Source organism: Corvus brachyrhynchos, unplaced genomic scaffold (genome assembly GCF_000691975.1).
Source record: "Corvus brachyrhynchos isolate BGI_N302 unplaced genomic scaffold, ASM69197v1 scaffold616, whole genome shotgun sequence".
In the NCBI taxonomy this organism is placed as follows: domain Eukaryota; kingdom Metazoa; phylum Chordata; class Aves; order Passeriformes; family Corvidae; genus Corvus; species Corvus brachyrhynchos.
Window position 1 is genome coordinate 1,057,718 of NW_008238831.1, and position 10,879 is coordinate 1,068,596.

General features: G+C 50.4%; 1 protein-coding gene across 1 annotated transcript in view; it reads right to left on the minus strand.

Annotated features, from left to right (window-relative positions):
- FGF18 (fibroblast growth factor 18) overlaps nucleotides 1-10,879 on the minus strand; it is a 68,259-nt gene that overhangs the window by 40,531 nt on the left and 16,849 nt on the right. Inside the window, exon 3 of the mRNA XM_008636752.2 lies at nucleotides 1,450-1,630. Coding sequence (XP_008634974.1) covers nucleotides 1,450-1,630 — 181 coding nt within the window. The remainder of the gene's footprint in view (nucleotides 1-1,449; nucleotides 1,631-10,879) is intronic.

The window sequence follows — 10,879 nt, forward strand, 5'->3', positions numbered from 1 at the left end:
CGGAGCTCCCAGCCGGGAATCTCGGGCTCCGCCGCGGCAGCACCGCCCTCGGCCACGAGCACGCTCCGCACGCGCGGATTTGTTGTTCAGACACGATTGCATATGTATGAAGGGGACAAGATGGGCTTTGACACATAAATTAGCACTTGTCAGCTGCTCCCGGGAACACTTCCCTGCTGCACCCACTGTAAATGCCGCCTTCTTTCACGGAGAGGAAAACTCCATCACTGCACCTGACAGCCACCGCGGGCAGGAGCCGTCCCCGGGCGGCGGCGGCAGCGCCCCGCGACTCGTTTACACATCAAACCTCGGGAGCATGAATGCAATAAATGACACAATAATTAGCAGCCAAGTGGCACTTTTCACTCCTGTAATATCAGGAAATTTGGGAATGACAAAGGACAAGGTTGATGAGACCTCAGGGCAGGGCTTTCTCCGAGACAGGGGCTGACTGCGCACAAGCGCCTTGGGGGTCACTTCCTACCTGCCAGGTGCTCTCTGGCTGTCGCTCACGCTGCTCCTGCACCGCGCCGGCAGCGGCGGCAGCTGCCCTCGGTGCTCAGCGTGTGCCTCACCCGTCCTGAAGCTTCCTGAGGGAACAGCCGCTCCCAGATTTTGACCTGTCCTCCTCGTAGCTCACCTCCACCTCACCAGTGCTGCAGCAGACAATCCCACACGAATGGTGGTGCCAGCAAACTCACACACACACACCCCTCTGCAGCAGCACGGGAACGCGCGGGGCTGCACATCCCAAACACAAACAGGACCGGTGTTCTAACAGCCCTAAAAGCCTCCCAACAGCCAAACTGAGCAAAAGCTTCGCAGCCACAACCATCTCAAAACGAACCAGAATTACAGCATTTTTCGCAGCCCAGCCTCTAGCAGCATTTCCAGCATGTTGCTTGTGTGCAAATCACAATGAGAATAGTTGAACGCGCTGCTAGCACAGGGCAAGTATTGCTTTTCCTGCAAGATCCACACGCTCAGAGATTCAGCTTGAGCTCTGGGGTACTCTCAGAGCTCTCAAAGTCTAATTTCAGTTCAAACCCAGTATCCCACCACCTGAAAGATGAGACTGCTTAATTCAAACACTGGATTCACCCAACACAAGCCCAAGGGATCATGGGGAAAGGACTTCCCCAACCACCAATTTAGGTATCATTTAAGAATTGCAGTAAACACACAGTGAGCTCATGGCTTGGGCAGAAAGACATTCTTCTCTTCAACTATATTCTGAAAAATTGGGGCATGGCAGTACTGTGGGACCTGCCTGCAGCTGGGAGGCAGCTCCAGCAAAACAAATCACATGTTCTTGACCTGGAAAGGGTTTTTTCCTTTTATCTTCTTTTTTATTGCTCTTACTATTTTTCTCCCAAGAGGTTCTTAGCACAACAGCCTGGATTAAAGCCTTTGACCTGATGTCTGGGGGATCCCAGTAAATATTCTTACCATATTTATCTCCATCTTCTCCTTTGGCACTGATCCTCCTGCCGAGCACTTGGATGTGCTTCCCGCTTGTCCTGCTGTAGAGCTGATAGAGCCGAAGCTGCTTCCTGCTCACATCGTCCCTCGCTCGCGTCTGGTTCTCCACGTGTATCCGAAAATCCACGTTCTCCTCAGCAGCAAACATCTGAGAGGGGTGGGAGTGGGGACAGAGAACAGGACAGACCATGAACACAACAAGGCTCTTGGGCAGAGGGACTGCACACCAGCCTGCCAAGGGCATGTGGCACTGGAGGACTCGGATTTGGCTGCCCTTCACTTGGCAGTGGTGCCAGGCACTCAGTGTGTAATTCCACCCAGAGCTGGCTCTGTGAACCAGTGAACCAAACCTGGGGGGTTACTGTCAAACCGGGTCTTTTGAATAAAAACTTCTGCTTGGCCCTGCTTTGATTTAATCCTGGTCAGCCACGCTGACCATAAATCAGGCTCTCCACTGCATGTGCACAGCCTCTGCCAGGTTACATGGGCACAAATTGGAGAGTGGGGACAGACAACCCCTTCTCAGAGATTTGGTGCGTCACCCTCAGCAGCTGCACTGATTCCCTGGATTAACTGCAGGGAGAAGTCAAGGGGAAAAACTGTTTGTGCTGCCCTTAGCCAACTGGACTTGAGCTTCACACTGGCACAAAATCCACTACGAGTGTCACTTGTACACTCTGCAGCTTGACTCTTTGGCCAGCTCTGCCCTTCGGTGAAGCCATCTCATGGTCACCATCCATGGACGTGTTTCTGTCTACCTCAACAGGGCCACGGGAGATCTCTCTTGGGGAGAGATCATGAGGAGTGGTGAGAGTCAAACCAGCTTTTCCACCAGTGATCAGCCAGGGTCTGACAGCCTCAGCCACCTCATCTGTTTGCTCTGGCCAAGGCAGTAAATTAACCTTAGTTCACTACAGCCTTAAAATAGCACCATAAACTTTTTGTTTAGTTTCCTATCTTAAGTATTCCCAAGAAATACCAAAACAGGAGTCCCACATTTCCTTCCAAAGAGTCATCCTGACTTGCCCAAGGTCAGAGGACCCCACAACACCAATGTTCTCAAGATGCCCTCCCAAGGGGGAGACTGGGCAAAGCACTTCACACCCAAACACTATGAAAGCCCAAAAATTGCTCTGTGATCTGTCCATCTGTGATCTGTGGACCATTTGCACCACAACATCCACACTGTCCACTCCAAACTCACAGATGAGCAAAATTTTGGTGGCAGACTCCCTTTACAGGACAACAAATCACTTAGAAACATGGCCTGCAAGCAAAAGGGATCTGATGTATCAGTGTGGGGAGGCAACTGGCAATGAAAATGAAAAAGGTTAATAAATCCTTGTTCAGATCCATTCCAGACTAAAACACATAAAGAAAGTGGCCACAACACACCAAATAGCCCCACTCCAGCCTCCTGCACATCATCTCACACCAGCAAGTACTGTGAAGCCTGAAGGTCAAAACCTCAGCAGAACTTAGTAGCATTTCCAGTTCTCTAGGGGACACCCAGGCCTGCAGCAGGAGGAGAACTGCAGGCAAGCAGTGCTGCCTAGCACCAGACCTCCAGAAAGCACTCTGAGCCAAAGCCCAAGTTCAGCACAGTGGCAACAGCAGTGAGTTCACAGCGATGCTGCGGGATCGCCTTTGGTGCTGCTGTTACTAAAAGCTGGGATTTTGCTCTTTGACTTTTTGGAGAGAAAATGATTTAGGTCTGATTTGGCTGTCAGAAGCCCATAGGAAGCTGAAGGCACAGGCTGGGCAAAGGGGGGCTTAGGGCAATGCTGGGACATTCACAGCGATGTCAGAGGTGACACACAGGGGTCACAATATTTCCCACTCTCAGCAAATAGCGCAGCCAGGAGCTGTGACCCAGTGCTGAGGATGCCAGAGGAGGAGCAGCCGTGGCCCCGGGCCAGAGGGCAGGGCAGGATGCCACAGTGGGATGCTGACAGAGCTCTGGTCAGCACAGAGCTGGGCTCTGCTCGCCCCGCACTCCCCAGGTACCACAGCTACACCTGAGCACAGGACTTGGCTTTTGACAGCAATAATAATAATTTCTTTTTTTCCTTGCTACGTCTTTTCTTGCTTTCTTTTCAAATGCCATTGTTGCAAAGGATGCTAAACTACCAAACCCAGAGATGTTCCAGTCATGCTGGCAGTCTGCCTCATGCCCACAAAGCAAGGCTATTTGCAGTCAAAATTCTGGCTCCATCATTTTAAGATTTAAAACAGATTTTAAATCAAGATGACGTCGTTACATTGCTTTCACCACATGTTAATGAATTTCACATTTTTCTAGGAAAAAAACAAAACAGGTGGGATTTGAAGTGGGGGGAAGGGCAGGTTGCTTTCTTATTTGGAAACTCCCAACAGAAGAGGCAATCTGTTTTCCAAAACATGTTTTAATTCTCTTCTAATTGTCTCTGGAGCACTCACACTGCAGAGGCCCCAGCCCGTAGCTGCAGTGCCTCGGTGGGCTCGGGAGCACCCACGGAGCATCCTGCACTGTGCTCTGCTCCAACATGTCACCAACACACCTGGGCACCTTTGTCACCATTGTCCTGCCTAAGAACAGCTAATTGAGTGCTCCTTCGCTTTGCAAGAAGGGCACCAGCAGCACAGGGGGGTGACATCTCCTCCTCCCCCGTCCAAGGAGCTGGCTGGCATCACCTTCAGCCAAGCCCTGAAGGAGCTGATGCAGGGATCAGCAGCTGATGCTGACTCTGAAATACAGTCAGCCCAGTGTGTATCACTCCATCACTTCCCTAGGAAGAGGCCCAGCTCTGACCCAGGGCAAAAATCCTGGAGGAGGAACATGCTGCAGGTTCCCCTTGCAGCTGACCTCTCCCCTGGCCAGAAGCCGTGGTCCAGAGCAGCAGTGAAACCACCCGGATTTAGCCTCCTGCTTAAAGATAAGCTCACACTTAACCACTCTGTGGAAACAGGATGCTCTGCTGGAGTGTGGCCAAGGGGAATTAACCATGCCAGCGTGGGCTGCATCTGGCCTGCAGCAGAGAATATCGATACCCAAAAATAAAAATTCATGTGGTGTTGATTTCATGAGATAAAACCTGTTTGATCATTGCTAAAATCCACTCTCACAGGACCCCCTCCCTACAGGGTGCACTCCCTCAAGCAGCAAACCTCTCTGAGATAAGAAGGTCCATGTATATATACACCATAAGAGAGACTCTTCCATAAATCTCAAAAAAATTGGTAACATATGTCTCCTTTGGCAACTGATCACCAACACTCAGTCAAGGAGGTCACCTGAAACCAAGTACATCCACCCCCAAACACACTTGAATGCAGAAATGTCTTTAAGTCCCTTGAACTAAAGGGCTTTCACTCCTGTTCACCAAAGCAAGTTTTCCTTTTTTATTCTCACTATAGAAATGCTATTACTGCACAAAAACATATCATACACAAAATGAGAGCCTTGTTTTGCCTTTCAGGCTGACCATCCACACCTCCATGCTGTAGGCAGCCAAACAGACTCCACACAGCAGGTCCCTCAAGGGAAGGGCTGCTGGCACCTTCTGGCTCCTGAGCAGCACTGTGGGACACCCTCTGGGGACAGGAGACTGGACTCCTCCAGGGATTTGGGGTTGTATTATGGTCTGTCTGGCATCTATCCAGCTGGTGTGGGCCGCTGTCTGTGCATGCCAACTTCAGCATCTCAGGATGGTGGTTTCATATAACTCCATCTCATTCTTTGGCAACAATTTATAAGCTGCAAAATCCCAGTTGTTAAATCAGAGCATTGAGTTTGGTTTCATTTTCACTCTTCCTCCCTTTTTCTTTTCCATCAGTTCCTTAAATTCCTTATCCATTTATTATTTATTTGTCACTACACCTTTCAGTTATAATATACAGCTACATATAGAGTTGGAAATACAGAGTTTATGCAAGGGAAAAAACAGCATTCCTTTTAAAAATAAGCATCACCTCAAGCCACAGAAGCAACAGAAATGCCTCACTCCTGAAAATAAGCTGCTCTCCCTTGTCTGCCGTACCTGCCCAATCATTCAAGGTGGAGCATCCAGTGCTCCCTCCTTTCCCAACAGCCAAAGGAACCAGAAACGATGTCTGTCTTCTAGTGAGCCCACAACGGGAGATTTTCATGTGCTTTTTTGCCAAATGATTCTCAAATAAGAGTGGATTTCATTTTAAATGGCTTTACAAGGATCCTTCATCTTAAAGAATGACTCCCCTCTTTGTTAAATCCCAGGCGGAGGGTGAGGGAACGACCATTTTGCTGATGCAGCCTTAGGTTTCACTGTGCATTAATCCAAGAAAAGCTCAAGAACGGCAAAAGCCTCCAACAGCAGCACTGTGATGTCAGCCCTGCACAGGCTCGTGCCCCATCTCTGCACTCACAGATGCCTCCTGTGAATGGAGCAGTCCCAGCCCCGCCAAGGTCAATGAAACCCTGGCCGTGCCAAGCCACGTTTACAGGATTTGGCTTTCCACCCGACCAACCTCCACGCACTTCGGATTTTCTATTTTGAGCTTTCCAGTAACAGGGGATGTTAATCTGTTATTGTTCATGTCATAAAGCGTTACAGCATGAGATGTCCAAGGCCCACAGCATGGCCAAGTTCGCTGGGAGCTGGACTTCAGAATTTCCTGGTGTTTTGCTGTTTATGCTACGGAGCACTCAACAGAGAGCAAACCATATGTCATTCCCCCAGCTGAACCAGGAATACAAAATCTCTCTCGCTAAGGGCCGTACCGATTGCAAAAGATAAACAAATCAGGCTATTCAAAGTCCTCTCAAACCCCATCTGATAAGCAGGAAATACTTATTACCTTTCAGCCATCAAATCAACCTAATATTAATGATTTTCTCCATGACCGTCTAAACACATGAAAGTTAACTCAATCAGGTCAGCAAGAGGATATCCAAGACAGATCTCTCTCAAGCCCTCAAAGGCAAGTAACAAACCACTTCGCTTCCATGACTTTGGCAAAATTCCTGTATGCAAATTACAGCAGGATTTGCTAGCTCCCCATGACAGCCACCCTCAGCACAGAGTGAAACACAATGCACTCCTTTTCCCTCCGTTTAACTGCAAAGTCAATCCATCACCAGGATATTGTTACCTTCGTGTTACAGAGCCCAGTCTGGAGCCAGCCAGGAGTGGATGAGCACTGCCTGGGTATAGTCCCTTCTTTGGGTTTAGGAGCACGTTTGTGCTTCTCCTTGCAATGCATTCGGGCTGTTCCCTTTCCCTCTGCTCTCTTCCCAACCTCCACTCCGCCATGCAGGGGCAGGCAGAAAGCCAAGGGCAGACCACCTCCACCTCCCTGCGCCACAGCGCGCCAAGCTCTCCCTTAGCATGGCCCAAGCAGGAGATGTCAGCCCATCATGGAGAAAACCCCAGAGCTCTCCCTGTTCCTGCACAGATACACTCTGGAACTGAGCCCCTCATTTCTTTGACTTGAGCATTTTCAAGTTACTGCAGTAGGTGAAATTCGTGGAATTTTGCTCTTTGTTTAATGCGCTCTGAAGTGCATGTAGGGATGGAGCTGGAAAGGAGAAGGAAATGCGGTGATGAGCAGGTCAAGCTTGCCCATCCCTTTGGACTTCAGAAATGTTAAACAAGACCCAAAGAGAACACATTTCCAGGGCTTGGAAAAGCGGACATACAGCTCCGTGAGGTGACACAAACTTGGATCCAAAAGCCGCTCTGCAAGCGAAGCCTCCTTTCCTCCAGAGAGCTGCCTTGTGCATTCAGAGAGGCAGATTGCATCTCCTCGGGCAGTGTCAGACCTCTGCTCCCTCTGAAACACACAACCTCTGAGAAATGCAGCCATCACTCAGCCACACTCCCCAGCAGCTCCCGGGACCCCCCAGCTGTCCAAGCCATGCACCACTGCAAAAGCAACGCGTCTGTCGGCCTTGGGATGGCAGACAAAGCGTTAGTGAGCCTGGTATGAAACCAGGAGGGAGGCAGGAGGGAGTGCCAAAAAACTGGAACCTGAGAGCTTGAGGAAATGAATGTTTTATGGCCCATCAGTCAGTATTTGACCATTTTCTAGAGAAAGATGACGCCACCTTCAAGAAAACCATGTTTCTCCTTTTGATGATGGAATGAGCCATAGCCAGAACTGTGAAAATGCACCATTTGTGATATGGTGACATTCTAAACTTGTTGCACCCTGGGAAATGGCTAATCCTGGGGAAGAGCAGGGTTTCAGCCTTGATGAATGACTTTTAGAAGCCCAGCTGGAGGCAGGACGGTGCCTGCAGCCAGCGCAGCCCAGCACCAGAGTGCTGCTGAGGTGCTGCGCTGCAGCTCCCAGAGGGGCTCAAACACCCCCAGCCTCTCATCTCCACCTGCACCTGCCTGTTCTCACCCACTCAGAACAGGCCACTGCCAGCAGCCCCCAGGTCACACACATTATTAACGATGTCACCCTGAGCAGCAGCAGCTCAGCTGCCTGCACGAGGCAGCCCTGGTACCCCTGTGCCCCTGAGCTGTGCCCTGGTGCTGCAGCACCAAAGGGGCCAAGACTGAGCTCCCTCCCAGCACCCAAAGGCAGCTCTTTCCCAGTGGCACCCGTTCCTGCTACCTGTGTCGATCGCAGCAAACCAACCCCATGCATCTTGGCTGAGGGAGATCTGCAGGATGCCACAGCTTGCCACGGGCTCTTGACAGTTTGAGTCTCCAGATATACAATTCAGACATTAACTCTTTTTCTTATTTTTCTGCAGTTGTGACACATCTTTATTATTATTATTATTATTATTATTAGTTAAGGGCTGGTATTATTTTACCACAGCTAATCATCAGGCAAGGAGCAAGCAGGGTTTTTTCTTTCTTCCTTTCTTTCCTTGTCTTTTTTCTCTTTTTTAATGCTTGTTATACCTCTGCCACATACTTCCTCTCCACACAGAAATATCCCTTCAAAGCTTGATAGTATTGAGCAGCTTTCAACCATGCCCAGCAGAGCCATGTATTCTCTGCATTTGTCTGGCCTTTGTTTCTAGGAATGAAATACCAATGGCTGAACAGTGTGACTTCGTTTCACTCCTTCATTCCAATACTTGTTCTATTTCTATCCCACTGGGTCAAACTCACCTATTGTGAGACCTCACCGATTTCAATTACATCAGGGATTAATTTGTTCCATTGCGTTGAAGCTGTTAATACAATCCTGGCTGGCTCTAGATTAGAAAAGGCACGGTGGGACCTCCCTCGCAGGCAGTGTGTTTAACAGCAGTCTTGATCTTCAGTTTTGTTCAGCGGTGGGGTGGGTTTTTTCTTCCCTTTGTGCCCCTTTGCCCCTCTTTTCACAATCTTCCCCTTCCTTTCTAAATTGCCCTTATCAGAACTGGGTGGTCCTGACTTGCACTGCGCCTGGCCAAGGGTTGCCTCCCGGAGCTGCCGCTCGAGGCTTGCGAGGGAGGTCGGTGCTGGAAGGTCTGACCTGAACCACACAGACGTGACCACTCCAGCTCTGGCACCTCATCTTCCCCAGGACCATTTTGGAGGGTCACTGCAGGCCCCCATGTTCTCAAAGGGATCTGCAGGTGCTCAGTTCTGCAGCTCTGGCCAAGGTCTTGAGGGGGAAATGGAGATGCTGGAACATGGATGAAAATGGACACACTGAAATGCACATTTATCGAGGGGCTCTGGTTGTCCTGTCCAGGCTTCCCAAACTGGGACACAACACCACAACATAGCTTTGAAATGCTGCCCTGTGGTCTCACAGGACACCTGTGATATCAGCAACCTCAGCAAGCCTGGCTCAAACTTGTGCTTATTCAGGGGATTTTGTCTCAGGAAGAGACACTGGTGCCGGGAGGCTCAGGGCCCACGTGGGTCCAAAGCAGTTCAGCTTTGCTTGAGTGCTACAACTCCTACAAAATCCACTGCTTTTCATTTAAAAAAAATCCAGCCATATCTTAGCAGACTGTCTTTTTAGGAAACAGTGATGATTCCAGAATAATAAGAACAAGAGTTTCAAAAGATAAGTAGGAGGAAAAAGAGAGGATATGAAAATCAAACAACTCATCAAACAGATTTCTCCCTTGCTTACTGAAATTCATTACATTTCCATGGTGATTTCATGAGGACACCCCAGGCTTCCATGGGGCAGCTCTGTGCAGCCTGGGCTGCAGAAGCTTGCACAGGTGAATGCTGGAGCTGTCAAACTCACCAGACAGACAGAAGCTGGACAGGCTGTGTTCCAGGGCTCCAAATTTTTTCCCGTGTTCACAGGAATAAGCTGGACTAGCATCACCCACAGTATATTTAGCTGTGCCATTCACCTCAGACCTTGGCAGAGCCATCCAGGGACAGGGTGAAATCTCCCCCTTCCATCTCCCACTCAGGTCTCACCCCTTTGGTGCCAAGTGTTCCCTGAACAGCATTGCCTTGGACCTGCCCAGCGTGGCCCTGGACAGTGTCTGACCGTGGCAGCCCAAGCCTTGGTGCCAGCAGAAACCCCCACACTCCAGAGCACTGAGACCTCCCAGAGCGGGCTCTGCTCTGGACACGGGATCACTGAATGTCCTGAGCTGGGAGGGACCCACAGGTTCATCAATCCAGCTCCTGGCCCAGCACAGACACCCCAGCAACCCCACCCTGTGCACCCCTGGCACCCCTGGCAGCCTCGGGGCCGTGCCCATTCCCTGGGGAGCCTGGGCAGTGCCCGGCACCCTCTGGGGAAGAACCTTTCCCTGCTCTCCAGCCTGAGCCTGCCCTGACATAACCTACCTTGCAAATCAAACCCTCCCTGACACACACAGCCCATGGAGACAAGACAGGAGTGGCTGAGGATGATGTGTTACCCTCCAAGAGCTTTCACAGTCCTGATCTACAAAAATCACTTCTTCCTCAAGCCTAAGCTTTCCAAAATATTCCCCTCTATGCTTGCAGAGTGCCGTGGTTTCTCCCAGCTGGTGTTGCTGGGGGAGAGCTGAGCTCCCACTGCTGCCACTTCACCACAGTTATTTCCAACACCATCAATTTCACTGAGGACAAAACAAAACCCCAAACATTTCCCCCCTTCCCACTGTGCCTCCCACAGGGCGCACTCTCTGCTCCAGAGGAAGTTTCCGTATTCATCCATGTCCCCCACACTCTGCTGACCAGTGGCAATGTCCTTCACAGTTCCCATGGGCCACACTGGACCCTGCATCCCTGAGAGGCTCTGTGCTGCTGCCACCACTCCTCCCCACTCACACCACGACACACGTTTCTCAGAAGTCATTTCATGCCCCTGTCCCTCCTCACAGCATCGGTATTGCTGCAAACAAATCTGCACCAGACTTTGCAGAACAGCCCCAACCAACCCCTGTGAAACCATGGATCGGGGAGCTTGGCATGCTACCACTGCCTTCACTACCTTAACAGAAAACCATTTTCTTCCCTTGATGGAA